At 45.5% G+C, this 19,042-nt stretch overlaps 1 protein-coding gene across 1 annotated transcript in view; it reads left to right on the top strand.

The window, feature by feature from the left end:
- The first annotated feature begins 1,034 nt into the window (after positions 1-1,034).
- The window catches only part of LOC124257302 (vicilin-like seed storage protein At2g18540), a 38,131-nt gene continuing 20,123 nt past the window's right edge, over positions 1,035-19,042 (top strand). Inside the window, 1 exon segment of the mRNA XM_046691337.1 lies at positions 1,035-1,623. Coding sequence (XP_046547293.1) covers positions 1,035-1,623 — 589 coding nt within the window.

Genomic DNA, 19,042 nt, shown 5'->3' with positions numbered 1-19,042 from the left:
GGACCCCAGTAATGGAGGCGTGAACTGAACTGGACCACAAACTAACCTGTGCTTGTTGTAAAAGAGGACTACAGTAACATTGGTGTAGAAACTGGACCCCAATGTAACCTTGGGTGCAGAACTGTGACCACAGTGGTGGACACAGCTTAGTGTAGAACTGGACCACAGTAACTGCTTGGTGTAGAACTGGACTACAGTAACATTGGTGTAGAACTTGACGGCAGTAACCTTGGTGTAAGAGCTGGTCCCAAGCCAACCTTGGTTGTAGAACTTGACCCCAGTAACACTGGTGTAGAACTGGACCACAGTAACATTGGTGTAAGAACTGGACCTGGCGTAACATTGGTGTAGAACTGGGACCACAGTGTGCTTAATTGTAGAGACTGGACCACAATGGCATAGCTGTAAAACAACAGTAACCTTGGTGTAGAAACTGGACCACAATTCTCGCTGGTGTTATAACTGGACCAAGAGTAACATTGGTGTAGATATGGACCACCGTAATCTAGGCGTAGAACTGGACCACACTAACCTTGAGCGTAAAACAAGACAACAGTAACCTTGGTGTAGAAGTGGACCCCAGTAACATTGGTGTAGCACTTGACCACAGTAACCTTGGTGTATAACTTGACCACAGTAACATTGGTGTAGAACTTGACCACAGTAACCTTGGTGTAGAAGTGGACCACGGTAACCTTGGTGTAGAAGTGGACCACAGTAACACTTGGTGTATGGCGGACTAAGTAACACTGGACCAGAGTAACATTGGTGTAGAAGTGGACCACGGTAACCTTGGTGTAGAAGTGGATCACAGTTACACTGGCGTATAAGTGGACCAGAGTAACATTGGTGTAGAATTGGACCACCGTAATCTAGGCGTAGAACTGGACCACACTAACCTGAGCGTAAAACAAGACCACAGTAACCTTGTTGTAGAAGTGGACCCCAGTAACATTGGTGTAGAACTGGACCACAGTAACCTTGGTGTAGAACTGGACTACAGTAACCTTGGTGTAGAACTGGACCACGGTAACATGGGTTTAGAACTTGACCACAGTAACCTTGGTGGAGAACTGGACTACAGTAACATTGGTGTAGAACTGGACCAAAGTAACATTGGTGTAGAACTGGACCACAGTAACATTGGTGTAGAACTTGACCACAGTAACCTTGGTGTAGAACTGGACCCCAGTAACATTGCTGTAAAACTGGACCCCAATAACCTTGGTGTAGAACTGGACCACAGTAACCTTGGTGTAGAACTGGACCACAGTAACCTTAGTGTAGAACTGGACCACAGTAACCTTGGTGTAGAAGTGGACTACAGTAACCTTGGTGTAGAACTGGACCACAGTAACCTTGGTGTAGAAGTGGACTACAGTAACATTGATGTAGAACTGGACTACATTAAAATTGGTGTAGAAGTGGACCACAGTAACCTTGGTGTAGAAGTGGACTACAGTAACCTTGGTGTAGAAGTGGACTACAGTAACCTTGGTGTAGAAGTGGACTACAGTAACATTGATGTAGAACTGGACTACATTAAAATTGGTGTAGAAGTGGACCACAGTAACCTTGGTGTAGAACTGGACCACAGTAACCTTGGTGTAGAAGTGGACCACAGTAACATTTGTTAGAACTGGACTACATTAAAATTGGTGTAGAACTGGACCCCAGTAACATTGGTGTAGAACTGGACCACAGTAACCTTGGTGTAGAAGTGGACTACAGTAACATTGATGTAGAACTGGACTACATTAAAATTGGTGTAGAAGTGGACCACAGTAACCTTGGTGTAGAACTGGACCACAGTAACCTTGGTGTAGAAGTGGACCACAGTAACATTTGTTAGAACTGGACTACATTAAAATTGGTGTAGAACTGGACCCCAGTAACATTGGTGTAGAACTGGACCACAGTAACCTTGGTCTATGTTACTGTGGTGTAGCACTACAGTATTACAACAGAATGAGGTCTATGTTACTGTGGTGCAGTATACAGTATTACAACAAACTTAGGTCTGTGTTACTGTGGCGCAGTCTACAGTATTACAACAAACTGAGGCCTATGTTACTGTGGCGCAGTCTACAGTATTACAACAAACTGAGGTCTGTGTTACTGTGGCGCAGTCTACAGTATTACAACAAACTGAGGTCTGTGTTACTGTGGCGCAGTCTACAGTATTACAACAAACTGAGGTCTATGTTACTGTGGCGCAGTCTACAGTATTACAACAAACTGACGTCTATGTTACTGTGGTGCAGTACTACAGTATTACAACAAACTGAGGTCTATGTTACTGTGGCGCAGTCTACAGTATTACAACAAACTGAGGTCTTTGTTACTGTGGTGCAGTACTACAGTACTACTACAAACTGAGGTCTATGTTACTGTGGCGCAGTCTACAGTATTACAACAAACTGAGGTCTATGTTACTGTGGTGCAGTACTACAGTATTACAACAAACTGAGGTCTATGTTACTGTGGTGCAGTACTACAGTATTACAACAAACTGAGGTCTATGTTACTGTGGTGCAGTACTACAGTACTACAACAAACTGAGGTCTGTGTTACTGTGGTGCAGTACTACAGTACTACTGGTGCAGTTACTGTGGTGCAGTACTACAGTACTACAACAAACTGAGGTCTACTGTGGTGCAGTACTACAGTACTACAACAAACTGAGGTGCAGTGGTGCAGTACTACAGTATTACAACAAACTGAGGTCTATGTTACTGTGGTGCAGTACTGCAGTACAATGACAAACTGAGGTCTATGTTACCGTGGTGCAGTACTACAGTATTACAACAAACTGAGGACAGTGTTACTGTGGTGCAGTACTACAGTATTACAACAAACTGAGGTCTGTGTTACTGTGGTGCAGTACTACAGTATTACAACAAACTGAGGTCTATGTTACTGAGGCGCAGTCTACAGTATTACTAAAAACTGAGGTCTATGTTACTGTGGTGCAGTACTACAGTCCTACTACAAACTGAGGTCTATGTTACTGTGGTGTAGTACTACAGTACTACTACAAACTGAAGTCAGTGATACTGTGGTGCAGTACTACAGTACTACAACAAAGTGAGATCTATGTTACTGTGGTGCAGTACTACAGTATTACAACAAACTGAGGTCTGTGTTACTGTGGTGCAGTACTACAGTACTACAACAACCTGAGGTCTCTGTTACTGTGGTGCAGTACTACAGAACTACAAGAATCTGAGGCCTGTGTTACTGTAGTGCAGTACTACAGTACAATAACAAACGAAGGTCTGTGTTAATGTCTCGTAGTCTACAGTGCTACGACAAACTGAGGTCTATGTTACTGTGGTGCACTCTACAGTACTACAACAAACTGAGGTCTATGTTACTGTGGTGCAGTACCACAGTATTACAACAAACTGAGGTCTATGTTACTGTGGCGGAGTCTGCAGTACTACAACAAACGGAGGTTCGTGTTACTGTGGCGCTGTCTTCAGTACTACAACAAACTGAGGTTTGTGTTACTGTGGTGCAGTACTAAAGCACTACTACAAACTGAGGTCTATGTTACTGTGGTGCAGTATTACAGTATTACAACAAACTGAGGTCTTTGTTACTGTGGTGCAGTACTACAGTACTACAACAAACTGAGGTCTATGTTACTGAGGTGCAGTACTACAGTATTACAACAAACTGAGGTCTGTGTTACTGTGGTGCAGTACTACAGTATTACAACAAACTGAGGTCTATGTTACTGTGGTGCAGTACTACAGTACTACAACAAACTGAGGTCTATGTTACTGTGGCGCAGTCTACAGTATTACAACAAACTGAGGTCTATGTTACTGTGGTGCAGTACTACAGTACTACTACAAACTGAAGTCAGTGTTACTGTGGTGCAGTACTACAGTACTACAACAAACTGAGGTCTATGTTACTGTGGTGCAGTACTACAGTATTACAACAAACTGAGGTCTGTGTTACTGTGGTGCAGTACTACAGTACTACAACAACCTGAGGTCTCTGTTACTGTGGTGCAGTACTACAGAACTACAAGAATCTGAGGTCTGTGTTACTGTCGTGCAGTACTACAGTACAATAACAAACGAAGGTCTGTGTTAATGTCTCGTAGTCTACAGTACTACAACAAACTGAGGTCTATGTTACTGTGGTGCAGTACTACAGTACTACAACAAACTGAGGTCTATGTTACTGTGGTGCAGTACTACAGTATTACAACAAACTGAGGTCTATGTTACTGTGGCGCAGTCTGCAGTACTACAACAAACGGAGGTTCGTGTTACTGTGGCGCTGTACTACAGTACTACAACAAACTGAGGTTTGTGTTACTGTGGTGCAGTACATAGCACTACTACTACAAACTGAGGTCTATGTTACTGTGGTGCAGTATTACAGTATTACAACAAACTGAGGTCTATGTTACTGTGGTGCAGTACTACAGTATTACAACAAACTGAGTTCTGTGTTACTGTGGTGCAGTACTACAGTACTACAACAAACTGAGGTCTGTGTTACTGTGGTGTAGTACTACAGTACTACTACAAACTGAAGTCAGTGTTACTGTGGTGCAGTACTACAGTACTACAACAAACTGAGGTCTGTGTTACTGTGGTGCAGTACTACAGTACTACAACAAACTGAGGTCTATGTTACTGTGGTGCAGTACTAAAGCAGTACTACAAACTGAGGTCTATGTTACTGTGGTGCAGTATTACAGTATTACAACAAACTGAGGTCTATGTTACTGTGGCGCAGTACTACAGTATTACAAGAAACTGAGGTCTTTATTACTGTGGTGCAGGACTGCAGTACTACTACAAACTGAGGCCTGTGTTACTGTGGTGTTGTACTACAGTACTACTACAAACTGAGGTCTGTAGTACTGTGGCGCAGTCTGCAGTACTACAACAAGGGGAGGTTTGTGTTAATGTGGCGCTGTCTTCAGTACATTACTGGCAATGGTCAAACTGAGGTCTGTGTTACTGTGGTGCAGTACTACAGTACTACTACAAACTGAGGTCTTTGTAACTGTGGTGCAGTACTACAGTACTACAACAAACTGATGTCTTTGTTTCTGTGGTGCAGTACTACAGTACTACTACAAACTGAGGTCTATGTTACTGGTGGTGTAGACACTGCAGTTACTAGTAACAAACTGAGGTCTGAGGAAGTCTGTCTTACTGTGATGCAGTACTACAGTACTACAACAAACTGAATTCTGTGTTACTGTGGCACAGTCTACAGTACTACAACAAACTGAGGTCTGTGTTAGTTTGGCGCAGTCTACAGTACTACAAGAAACTGTGGTCAGTGTTACTGTAGTGCAGTACTACAGTACTACAACAAATTGAGGTCAGTGTGACTGTGTTGCAGTACTACAGTACTACAACAAACTGAGGTCTGTGTTACTGTGGTGCAGTACTTCTGTACTACAACAAACTGAGGTCAGTGTTACTGTAGTGCAGTACTACAGTACTACAACAAATTGAGGTCAGTGTGACTGTGTTGCAGTACTACAATACAGTACTACAACTAACTGTGGTAAGTGTTACTGTGGTGCAGTACTACAATATTACAACAAACTGAGGTCTTTGTTACTGTGGTACAGTACTACAGCACAATGACAAACTGAGGTCTATGTTACTGTGGTGCAGTACTACAGTACTACAACAAACTGAGGTCTCTGTTGCTGTGGTGCAGTACTACAGTACTACAGCAAACTGAGGACTATGTTATTGTGGAGTAGTGTACAGTACTAGAACAAACTTAGGTTGGTGTTACTGTGGTGCAGTACTACATTACTAGAACAAACTGAGGTCTGTGTTACTGTGGCGCAGTCTACAGTACTTCAAGAAACTGAGGTCTTTGTTACTGTGGTGCAGTACTACAGTACTAGAACAAACTGAGGTCTGTGCTACTGTGGTGCAGTGCTACAGTACTACAACAAACTGAGGTCTATGTTATTTTGGTTCAGTACTACAGTACAATGAGAAACTGAGGTCAGTGTTACTGTGGTGCAGTACTACAGTACAATGACAAACTGAGGTCTGTGTCACTGTAGTGCATTACTACAGTACTACAACAAACTGAGGTATGTGTCACTGTGGTGCAGTACTACAGTACAATGACAAACTCAGGTCTATTTTACTTTGGTGCAGTAGTACAGTACTACAAGAATCTGAGGTCTGTCTTACTGTGGTGCAGTACTACAGTACTACAAGAAACTGAGGTCAGTGTTAATGTGGCACAGTCTAAAGTACTACAACAAACTGAGGTCTATGCTACCGTGGTGCAGTACTACAGTATTACAACAAACTGAGGTCTGTGTTAGTGTGGCGCAGTCTACAGTACTACAACAAACTGTGGTCAGTGTGACTGTGTTGCAGTACTACAGTACTACAACAAACTTATGTCTGTGTTACTGTGGTGCAGTACTACGGTACTACAACAAACTGAGGTCAGTGTTACTGTGGTGCAGTACGACTGCACTACAACAAACTGCGGTCTATGCTACTGTGGTGCAGTACTACAGTACTACAACAAACTTATGTCTGTGTTACTGTGGTGCAGTACTACGGTACTACAACAAACTGAGGTCAGTGTGACTGTGTTGCAGTACTACAGTACTACAACAAACTTATGTCTGTGTTACTGTGGTGCAGTACTACGGTACTACAACAAACTGAGGTCAGTGTTACTGTGGTGCAGTACGACTGCACTAGAACAAACTGCGGTCTATGCTACTGTGGTGCAGTACTACAGTACTACAACAAACTGAGGTCTATGTTACTGTGGCGCAGTACTACAGTACTACAACAAACTGAGGTCAGTGTTACTGTGGTGCAGTACTATAGTACTACAACAAAATGAGGTCTATGTTATTGTGGTGCAGTATACAGTATTACAACAAACTGAGGTCAGTGTTACTGTTGTGCAGTACTACAGTACTTCAACAATCTGAGGTCTGTCTTACTGTAGTGGAGTACTACAGTACTACAACAAACTGAGGTCTGTGTTAGTGTGGCGCAGTCTACAGTACTTCAACAAACTGAGGTCTATGTGATTGTGGTGCAGTACTACAGTACAATGACAAACTGAGGTCTTTCTTGCTGTAGTGCAGTATTACAGTACTACAACAAATAGTTGCCTACGTTTCTGTGATCAAGACTTACACCATCTGCACTGCAGCTGACAAATTTGAACCCCTGCAGCTCAGTGACCTGAGTGCTTGCATGAATGAATGACTGATCACGTGTGTATCACCCGCAACCCTTCGCAGGCCCCATCCTTCTGTTTAGCACCTATGTAAACCATGTGTACATTTTCTTAAACTCGTTTCTATCAAGCAGCTCTCACGTGTCATAAATGTTTAGCTGACTCTGATGGATCTAAATTTGGGAACAAAGAAAAGAAACGGGCAGTCAACCTTAGTGTAGCTCATCCACCACGTCCTTCGTGTTACTATTGTGTATTCGGCAATGTGACCTCAACTCCCAGTTCACCACAATTCTTCAAAACGACCCGGAACGGATACAGATGGAGGGTTGGTTTCCATTTGTGGATTGTATCGGTCGCCGATTTAGACTTAACACCGACTTCCCAGGCCAGACTGACCACATGAACTGTCACGTTGTTCCGTGTCTCCAGCTGCGGACAGCTGGCAGTCAGTCAACATAACAGGCCGTTCACCGTTCGCCTGGATAGTGTCTTAAGGAGTGACGTAATCCAAACTTCATAATTCAATACAAAAGACAAAGCTCAAGAACGTGGTCCTCTCCTAACGTTATAATTGCACTACTAAACACGGGACATGTTTGAAGACGTGTTTATATATCGTCTATTTCAAACTACGCTTATATTTTTAGTTTGTATTTTGTATCTTTCAATGTCGCTTTATGGCGTGTATCTAAAGGAATATAAAATCGTTCGATCTCCGTCTTCGATTTAACGGAGGGAGGCAAGTTTGTGTGAGATATGCCCAGTGTACATATCTTTGCTGGACCATGACAACATACATGTACATGTAATGGCTGTGGTTGACATTGCATCACCTGAAACTGATACCTGCAACAGCCTACCTAGCGTTGCACTTCCTCCAAGTGTTTGCCTTCCATTTGTAGCTAGTAGAGAGTTTACTCACGAAATTGTTATTATTTTCTTCTAAAACTGTATTCTTTAGGTATGATGAGCAGCATAGTAGTGTGGCCATTGTAAAACGTCATGATTTTAAACTTCAGCAGAGTCCATTCAGCGTGCAATAGACAATGATGTCCTAATGCAACGTAAATTATAGTAGTAGTATGGTACCGCACTTTGGTACCTTAAAAGGTTTATATTGTCAATTCTATCAATTTTGAATATAATCAGTCCCTACATACTGACAAAGTACATTCACTCCTTTAAAATAATGACATGATAAAAAAAACAGTGAAAAAACGCAACAACTATTAGTTATTAAACCGCAAAGGGAGCCCTTTAATAAAATATTTCATGAAATAGAGAAACACACTTGGATAAAGTTAATAACCTCAAACTTTAAATATTCAATTCTCCCATTATGACCTTCTGACCTTTTTAGCAACCTTTTCCACAACCACTTTGTACAGTGCTCAAAGTACTAATTGCACCATATTTCAACTTGGAACCAAACTTTTTATTTAACTAGCATGTCTGATGAATACAAAAAACACAATGTCTTTCTTTCATCACAAAACTTCCACGGGACTTGAATGCTGTACCCATCCTACCAGACTATTAAGCCCAGATTTAAATATCTGTCCAAGAATCTTAACCTATCGTATATAATATTTACTGGAAAGTACTTTAGAGTCACTTTAAGTATTACACATATTTGTTAACTTTAATCATTTAGGGTTATGCCAATATGGACATTATTGCTTTAAATACCAGGTTAATTACTGCGTCAACCGAATCTTGACGACGTTGTTGTGCCTCTCGAAATAGAAAAGACGATAGACAAGATCAGTTCGAGACTATATTAGTTGTACTATGTGTAAGAGTGTTCCATCATTCCAAAATTATAGTAGAGAGGCAGTGTGTACCAGTGATTCTTCATTCCACAACAGTGGTAGGGAGGTAGTGTACCAGTGTTTCATCATTCCACAAGAGTGGTAGGGAGGTAGTGTACCAGTGTTTCATCATTCCCCAACAGCGGTAGGGAGGTAGTGTACCAGTGTTTCATCATTCCACAACTCAGTAGAGTAGGTAGGTTTCATCAGGTGGTAGGGAGGTAGTGTACCAGTGTTTCATCATTCCACAAGAGTGGTAGGGAGGTAGTGTACCAGTGTTTCATCATTCCACAACTCCAGTAGGGAGGTAGTGTACCAGTGTTTCATCATTCCACAACTCCAGTAGGGAGGTAGTGTACCAGTGTTTCATCATTCCACAACAGTGGTAGGGAGGTAGTGTACCAGTGTTTCATCATTCCACAACAGTGGTAGGGAGGTAGTGTACCAGTGTTTCATCATTCCACAACAGTGGTAGGGAGGTAGTGTACCAGTGTTTCATCATTCCATAGTGTACCATGTTTCATCATTCCACAACAGTGGTAGGAGGTAGTGTACCAGTGTTTCATCATTTCATCATTCCACAACAGTGGTAGAGAGGTAGTGTACCAGTGTTTCATCATTCCACAACAGTGGTAGGGAGGTAGTGTACCAGTGTCATTCCACAACAGTCCACATCATTCCACAACAGTGGTAGGGAGGTAGTGTACCAGTGTTTCATCATTCCACAACAGTGGTAGGGAGGTAGTGTACCAGTGTTTCATCATTCCACAACTCCAGTAGAGAGGTAGTGTACCAGTGTTTCATCATTCCACAACAGTGGTAGGGAGGTAGTGTACCAGTGTTTCATCATTCCACAACCCAGTAGTGGTAGTGTACCAGGGAGTGGTAGGGAGGTAGTGTACCAGTGTTTCATCATTCCACAACAGTGGTAGGGAGGTAGTGTACCAGTGTTTCATCATTCCACAACAGTGGTAGGGAGGTAGTGTACCAGTGTTTCATCATTCCACAACAGTGGTAGGGAGGTAGTGTACCAGTGTTTCATCATTCCACAACTCCAGTAGGGAGGTAGTGTACCAGTGTTTCATCATTCCACAACAGTGGTAGGGAGGTAGTGTACCAGTGTTTCATCATTCCACAACAGTGGTAGGGAGGTAGTGTACCAGTGTTTCATCATTCCACAACAGTGGTAGGGAGGTAGTGTACCAGTGTTTCATCATTCCACAACAGTGGTAGGGAGGTGTAGTGTACCAGTGGTTTCATCATTCCACAACAGTGGTAGGAGGTAGTACCAGTGTTTCATCATTCCAACAGTGGTAGGGAGGTAGTGTACAGTGTTTCATCATTCCACAACTCCAGTAGGTAGGGAGGTACCAGTGTACCAGTGGTTTCATCATTCCACAAGAGTGGTAGGGAGGTAGTGTACCAGTGTTTCATCATTCCACAACAGTGGTAGGGAGGTAGTGTACCAGTGTTTCATCATTCCACAACAGTGGTAGGGAGGTAGTGTACCAGTGTTTCATCATTCCACAACCAGTGGTAGGAGGTAGTGGTGGTGGTATGGTGTGTCAGCATCCAGTAGGTGTATCTTGATGCAAGTGGTGGTGTGGTGTGTTAGTATCTAGTAAGGGTAGCAGGATGTAAGTGGTGGTGTGGTGTGTCAGCATCCAGTAGGTGTAGCAGGATACAAGTGGTGGTGTGGTGTTTCAGCATCCAGTAGGTGTAGCAGGATGTAAGTGGTGGTGTGGTTTGTCAACATCCAGTAGGTGTACCTTGATGCAAGTGGTGGTATGGTGTGTCAACAACCAGTAGGTGTACCTTGATGCAAGTGGTGGTATGGTGTGTCAGCATCGAGTAGGTGTATCTTGATGCAAGTGGTGGTGTGGTGTGTCAGCATCTAGTAAGGGTAGCGGGATGTAAGTGGTGGTGTGGTGTGTCAGCATCCAGTAGGTGTAGCAGGATGTAAGTGGTGGTGTGGTGTGTCTGCATCCAGTAGGTGTAGCAGGATGTAAGTGGTGTTGTGGTGTGTCAGCATCCAGTAGGTGTAGGAGGATGCAAGTGGTGGTGTGGTGTGTCAACATCGAGTAGGTGTAGCAGGATGCAAGTGGTGGTGTGTCAGCATCCAGTAGGTGTAGCAGGATGTAAGTGTTGGTGTGGTGTGACATCATCCAGTAGGTGTAGGAAGATGCAAATGGTGGTGTGGTGTGTGAGCATCCAGTAGATGCAGCAGGATGTAAGTAGTGGTGTGGTGTGTCAACATCCAGTAGTTGTGGGAGGATGCAAGTGGTGGTGTGGTGGTGTTTCAGCATCCAGTAGGTGTAGCAGGATGTAAGTGGTGGTGTGGTTTGTCAGCATCCAGTAGGTGTAGCAGGATGCAAGTGGTGGTGTGGTGTGTCAGCATCCAGTAGGTGTACCTTGATGCAAGTGGTGGTGTGGTGTGTCAGCATCCTGTAGGTGTAGAAGGATGTAAGTGGTGGTGTGGTGTGTCAGCATCCAGTAGGTGTACCTTGATGCAAGTGGTGGTGTGGTGTGTCAGCATCCAGTAGGTGTAGCAGGATGTATGTGGTGGTGTGGTGTGTCAGCATCCAGTAAGTGTAGCAGGATGTAAGTGGTGGTATGGTGTTTCAGCATCCAGAAGGTGTAGCAGGATGTAAGTGGTGGTGTGGTGTGTCAGCATCCTGTAGATGTAGCAGGATGTAAGTAGTGGTGTGGTGTGTCAACATCCAGTAGTTGTGGGAGGATGCAAGTGGTGGTGTGGTGTTTCATCATCCAGTAGGTGTAGCAGGATGTAAGTGGTGGTGTGGTGTGTCAGCATCCAGTAGGTGTAGCAGGATGCAAGTGGTGGTGTGGTGTGTCAGCATCCTGTAGGTGTAGCAGGATGTAAGTGGTGGTGTTGTGTGTCACCATCCAGTAGGTGTAGCAGGATGTAAGTGGTTTTGGTGTGTCAGTATCCAGTAGGTGTACCTTGATGCAAGTGGTGGTGTGGTGTTTCAGCATCCAGTAGGTGTAGCAGGATGTAAGTGGTGGTGTGGTGTGTCAGCATCCAGTAGGTGTAGCAGGATGCAAGTGGTGGTGTGGTGTGTCAGCATCCAGTAGGTGTACCTTGATGCAAGTGGTGGTGTGGTGTGTCAGCATCCTGTAGGTGTAGCAGGATGTAAGTGGTGGTGTGGTGTGTCAACATCCAGTAGGTGTACCTTGATGCAAGTGGTGGTGTGGTGTGTCAGCATCCAGTAGGTGTAGCAGGATGTATGTGGTGGTGTGGTGTGTCAGCATCCAGTAAGTGTAGCAGGATGTAAGTGGTGGTATGGTGTTTCAGCATCCAGAAGGTGTAGCAGGATGTAAGTGGTGGTGTGGTGTGTCAGCATCCAGTAGATGTAGCAGGATGTAAGTAGTGGTGTGGTGTGTCACCATCCAGTAGTTGTGGGAGGATGCAAGTGGTAGTGTGGTGTTTCAGCATCCAGTAGGTGTAGCAGGAAGTAAGTGGTGGTGTGGTGTGTCAGCATCCAGTAGGTGTAGCAGGATGAAAGTGGTGGTGTGGTGTGTCAGCATCCAGTAGGTGTACCTTGATGCAAGTGGTGGTGTGGTGTGTCAGCATCCTGTAGGTGTAGCAGGATGTATGTGGTGGTGTGGTGTGTCAGCATCCAGTAGGTGTAGCAGGATGCAAGTGGTTTTGGTGTGTCAGTATCCAGTAGGTGTACCTTGATGCAAGTGGTGGTGTGGTGTTTCAGCATCCAGTAGGTGTAGCAGGATGTAAGTGGTGGTGTGGTGTGTCAGCATCCAGTAGGTGTAGCAGGATGCAAGTGGTGGTGTGGTGTGTCAGCATCCAGTAGGTGTACCTTGATGCAAGTGGTGGTGTGGTGTGTCAGCATCCTGTAGGTGTAGCAGGATGTAAGTGGTGGTGTGGTGTGTCAGCATCCAGTAGGTGTACCTTGATGCAAGTGGTGGTGTGGTGTGTCAGCATCCAGTAGGTGTAGCAGGATGTATGTGGTGGTGTGGTGTGTCAGCATCCAGTAAGTGTAGCAGGATGTAAGTGGTGGTGTGGTGTGTCAGCATCCAGTAGGTGTAGCAGGATGTAAGTGGTGGTGTGGTGTGTCAGCATCCAGTAGGTGTAGCAGGATGTAAGTGGTGGTGTGGTGTGTCAGCATCCAGAAGGTGTAGCAGGATGTAAGTGGTGGTGTGGTGTGTCAGCATCCAGTAGGTGTAGCAGGATGTAAATAGTGATGTGGTGTGTCAGCATCCAGTAGGTGTAGCAGAATGCAAGTGGTGGTGTGCTGTGTCAGCATCCAGTAGGTGTAGCAGGATGTAAGTGGTGGTGTGGTCTGTCAGTATCCAGTAGGTGTAGCAGGATGTAAGTAGTAGTGTGGTGTGTCAGCATCCAGTAGGTGTAGCAGGATGTATGTGGTGGTGTGGTGTGTCAGCATCCAGTAAGTGTAGCAGGATGTAAGTGGTGGTGTGGTGTGTCAGCATCCAGTAGGTGTAGCAGGATACAAGTGGTGGTGTGGTGTGTTAGCATCCAGTAGGTGTACCTTGATGCAAGTGGTGGTGTGGTGTTTCAGCATCCAGTAGGTGTAGCAGGATGTAAGTGGTGGTGTGGTGTGTCAGCATCCAGTAAAGTGTAGCAGGGATGTAAGTAGTGGTGTGGTGTGTCAGCATCCAGTAGGTGTAGCAGGATGTAAGTGGTGGTGTGGTGTGTGTGCATCCAGTAAGTGTAGCAGGATGCATGTGGTGGTGTGGTGTGTCAGCATCCAGTAGGTGTAGCAGGATGTAAGTGGTGGTGTGGTGTGTCTGTAACCAGTAGGTGTAGCAGGATGGAAGTGGTGGTGTGGTGTGTCAGCATCCAGTAGGTGTAACAGTATGTAAGTGGTGGTGTGGTGTTTCAGCATTCAGTAGGTGTAGCAGGATGTAAGTAGTGGTGTGGTGTGTCTGCATCCAGTAGGTGCAGCAGGATGGAAGTAGTGATGTGGTGTGTCAGAATGCAGGAGGTGTATCAGGTTGTAAGTGGTGGTGTGGTGTGTCAGCATCCAGTAGGTGTAGAAGGATGTATGTGGTGTAGTGGTGTGTCAGTATCCAGTAGGTGCAGCAGGATGCAAGTAGTGGTGTGGTGTGTCAGCATCCAGTAGGTGTAGCAGGATGTAAGTGGTGTTGTGGTGTGTCAGCATCCAGTAGGTGTAGGAGGATGCAAGTGGTGGTGTGGTGTGTCAACATCGAGTAGGTGTAGCAGGATGCAAGTGGTGGTGTGTCATTATCCAGTAGGTGTAGCAGGATGTAAGTGTTGGTGTGGTGTGACATCATCCAGTAGGTGTAGGAAGATGCAAATGGTGGTGTGGTGTGTGAGCATCCAATAGGTGTAGCAGGATGCAAGTGGTGGTGTGGTGTGTCAGCATCCAGTAGATGTAGCAGGATGTAAGTAGTGGTGTGGTGTGTCAACATCCAGTAGTTGTGGCATGATGCAAGTGGTGGTGTGGTGTTTCAGCATCCAGTAGGTGTAGCAGGATGTTAGTGGTGGTGTGGTGTGTCAGCATCCAGTAGGTGTAGCAGGATGCAAGTGGTGGTGTGGTGTGTCAGCATCCAGTAGGTGTACCTTGATGCAAGTGGTGGTGTGGTGTGTCAGCATCCTGTAGGTGTAGCAGGATGTAAGTGGTGTTGTGGTGTGTCAGCATCCAGTAGGTGTAGGAGGATGCAAGTGGTGGTGTGGTGTGTCAACATCGAGTAGGTGTAGCAGGATGCAAGTGGTGGTGTGTCATTATCCAGTAGGTGTAGCAGGATGTAAGTGTTGGTGTGGTGTGACATCATCCAGTAGGTGTAGGAAGATGCAAATGGTGGTGTGGTGTGTGAGCATCCAATAGGTGTAGCAGGATGCAAGTGGTGGTGTGGTGTGTCAGCATCCAGTAGGTGTAGCAGGATACAAGTGGTGGTGTGGTGTGTTAGCATCCAGTAGGTGTACCTTGATGCAAGTGGTGGTGTGGTGTTTCAGCATCCAGTAGGTGTAGCAGGATGTAAGTGGTGGTGTGGTGTGTCAGCATCCAGTAAGTGTAGCAGGATGTAAGTAGTGGTGTGGTGTGTCAGCATCCAGTAGGTGTAGCAGGATGTAAGTGGTGGTGTGGTGTGTGTGCATCCAGTAGGTGTAGCAGGATGCATGTGGTGGTGTGGTGTGTCAGCATCCAGTAGGTGTAGCAGGATGTAAGTGGTGGTGTGGTGTGTCTGTAACCAGTAGGTGTAGCAGGATGGAAGTGGTGGTGTGGTGTGTCAGCATCCAGTAGGTGTAACAGTATGTAAGTGGTGGTGTGGTGTTTCAGCATTCAGTAGGTGTAGCAGGATGTAAGTAGTGGTGTGGTGTGTCTGCATCCAGTAGGTGCAGCAGGATGGAGAAATGGTGGTGTGGTGTGTCAGAATGCAGGAGGTGTATCAGGTTGTAAGTGGTGGTGTGGTGTGTCAGCATCCAGTAGGTGTAGAAAGGATGTATGTGGTGTAGTGGTGTGTCAGTATCCAGTAGGTGCAGCAGGATGCAAGTAGTGGTGTGGTGTGTCAGCATCCAGTAGGTGTAGCAGGATGTAAGTGGTGTTGTGGTGTGTCAGCATCCAGTAGGTGTAGGAGGATGCAAGTGGTGGTGTGGTGTGTCAACATCGAGTAGGTGTAGCAGGATGCAAGTGGTGGTGTGTCATTATCCAGTAGGTGTAGCAGGATGTAAGTGTTGGTGTGGTGTGACATCATCCAGTAGGTGTAGGAAGATGCAAATGGTGGTGTGGTGTGTGAGCATCCAATAGGTGTAGCAGGATGCAAGTGGTGGTGTGGTGTGTCAGCATCCAGTAGATGTAGCAGGATGTAAGTAGTGGTGTGGTGTGTCAACATCCAGTAGTTGTGGCATGATGCAAGTGGTGGTGTGGTGTTTCAGCATCCAGTAGGTGTAGCAGGATGTTAGTGGTGGTGTGGTGTGTCAGCATCCAGTAGGTGTAGCAGGATGCAAGTGGTGGTGTGGTGTGTCAGCATCCAGTAGGTGTACCTTGATGCAAGTGGTGGTGTGGTGTGTCAGCATCCTGTAGGTGTAGCAGGATGTAAGTGGTGGTGTGGTGTGTCAGCATCCAGTAGGTGTACCTTGATGCAAGTGGTGGTGCGGTTTGTCAGCATCCAGTAGGTGTAGCAGGATGTATGTGGTGGTGTGGTGTGTCAGCATCCAGTAAGTGTAGCAGGATGTAAGTGGTGGTATGGTGTTTCAGCATCCAGAAGGTGTAGCAGGATGTAAGTGGTGGTGTGGTGTGTCAGCATCCAGTAGGTGTAGCAGGATGTAAGTGGTGGTGTGGTGTGTCAGCATCCAGTAGGTGTAGCAGGATGTAAGTGGTGGTGTGGTGTGTCAGCATCCAGAAGGTGTAGCAGGATGTTAGTGGTGGTGTGGTGTGTCAGCATCCAGTAGGTGTAGCAGGATGTAAGTGGTGGTGTGGTGTGTCTGTAACCAGTAGGTGTACCTTGATGCAAGTGGTGGTGTGGTGTGTCAGCATCCAGTAGGTGTAACAGTATGTAAGTGGTGGTGTGGTGTTTCAGCATTCAGTAGGTGTATCAGGTTGTAAGTGGTGGTGTGGTGTGTCAGCATCCAGTAGGTGTTGAAGGATGTATGTGATGTGTAGTGGTGTGTCAGTATCCAGTAGGTGCAGCAGGATGCAAGTAGTGGTATGGTGTGTCAGCATCCAGTAGCTGTAACAGGATTTAAGTGGTGGTGTGGTGTTTCAGCATCCAGTAGGTGTAGCAGGATGTAAGTAGTGGTGTAGTGTGCCAGCATCCAGTAGATGTAGCAGGATGTAAGTGGTGGTGTGGTGTGTCAGCATCCAGTAGGTGTAGCAGGATGCAAGTGGTGGTGTGGTGTGTCAACATCGAGTAGGTGTAGCAGGATGCAAGTGGTGGTGTGTCAGCATCCAGTAGGTGTAGCAGGATGTAAGTGGTGGTGTGGTCTGACATCATCCAGTAGGTGGAGGAAGATGCAAGTGGTGGTGTGGTGTGTGAGCATCCAATAGGTGTAGCAGGATGAAAGTGGTGGTGTGGTGTGTCAGCATCCAGTAGATGTAGCAGGATGTAAGTAGTGATGTGGTGTGTCAGCATCCAGTAGGTGTAGCAGGATGCAAGTGGTGGTGTGGTGTGTCAGCATCCAGTAGGTGTAGCAGGATGTAAGTGGTGGTGTGGTGTGTCAGTATCCAGTAGGTGTAGCAGGATGTAAGTAGTAGTGTAGTGTGCCAGCATCCTGTAGGTGTAGCAGGATGCAAGTAGTGGTGTGGTGTGTCAGCATCCAGTAGGTGTACCAGGATGCAAGTGGTGGTGTGGTGTGTCAGCATCCAGTAGGTGCAGCAGGATGTAAGTGGTGGTGTGGTGTGTCAGCATCCAGTAGGTGCAGCAGGAGCAAGTGGTGGTGTGGTGGTGTGGTGGTGTCAGCATCCAGTAGGTGTAGTAGGTGGAAGGATGTATGTGGTGTAGTGGTGTGTCAGTATCCAGTAGGTGTAGCAGCATGTAAGTAGGGGTGTGGTGTTTCAGCATCCTGTAGGTGTAGCAGGATGTAAGTGGTGGTGTGGTGTGTCAGCATACAGTAGGTGTAGCAGGATGCATGTGGTTTTGGTTTGGCATCAGTAGGTGTACATCCAGTGGGTGTACCTTGATGCAAGTGGTGGTGTGGTGTGTCAGCATCCAGTAGATGCAGCAGGATGTAAGTGGTGGTGTGGTGTGTCAGCATCGAGTAGGTGTAGCAGCATGTAAGTAGGGGTGTGGTGTGTCAGCATCCTGTAGGTGTAGCAGGATGTAAGTGGTGGTGTGGTGTGTCAGCATCCAGTAGGTGTAACAGGATTTAAGTGGTGGTGTGGTGTGTCAGCATCCAGTAGGTGTAGGAGGATGCAAGTGGTGGTGTGGTGTGTCGGCATCGAGTAGGTGTAGCAGGATGCAAGTGGTGGTGTGGTGTGTCAGCATCCAGTAGGTGTAGAAGGATGTATGTGGTGTAGTGGTGTGTCAGTATCCAGCAGGTGTAGCATTCTTTATCTTACCTTCTTGTAAAATACTTTAATTTCACTGGTCTTTAACACTTTAACAAGTTTCCCTGTCGCCCCACCGAGGAGGGTGACAACTGGAAAAAAAGGTTACCCGCTGCCTCGGTAACCTGTTCCGCTAACAATCGTATGACGTCATAATATGACGCATGCAGTGCACGGAGTTCGAAAACCATTCCATTAGCATGTTTTAGAATTCACTAAGTACACATCTATTTTACCGAATTTCCCTGCTGTATTTAAACTATTTTATACATTGAATCGTTTTCACGCTCAGCTTAAACATAATTAATAATTTTTATAGCTGTTTTAAGCTTGTCAGAATATTTTTCACTGATGTTAAAAATCCAGTCGAGAGGTAGACGCCATTTTGTTAATGTATCATATAGTCGGTAGCGAGGTTAGATACCGATCTTCAAAATATAATAAAATGATATTTTGTACATTTAACATGGCGGTAAGGTAAATGCGTTGTATGCTTCTCTCTCGGGCAATACGATCTGAGCCTGCCGGCTCGGGGGACACTGCTACAAAGAGGTGTACATCAGACCGTATCACCCTCGAGAGTCAAACTGCATTAAACCTGTAAACGGTCACAGTGATGGTCATTTTCTGACATAATTCGAGACCAGTATCTGTTATCGCGCTGGTCAGTGAGAGTTAAACTAACAGATCCAAGGTGTAACACATTTATCTGTATTTACAGCTGTTATCATCCATCCATCCTTGTCGTGTGGCGCGTGCCACATACATATTCCTGGCAGACTCGCGGCTGGCCAGTTATTATTCTTACTTGAATTCACTCATAAACTCCTTTATCATCAATGCTTCGATCAAACTAACTTATATAATTCTATTGAGATAGCGACTACCACGGTTCACCAATAACAACTTTATAGAATAGAATAGAATAGAATAGAATAGAATAGAATAGAATAGAATAGAATAGAATAGAATAGAATAGAATAGAATAGAATAGAATAGAATAGA

Source organism: Haliotis rubra, unplaced genomic scaffold, assembly GCF_003918875.1.
Source record: "Haliotis rubra isolate DU_JTF1 unplaced genomic scaffold, ASM391887v1 Scf657, whole genome shotgun sequence".
NCBI classification, from domain to species: Eukaryota; Metazoa; Mollusca; class Gastropoda; order Lepetellida; family Haliotidae; genus Haliotis; species Haliotis rubra.
This window is presented reverse-complemented; position numbering and strand designations above follow the sequence as displayed.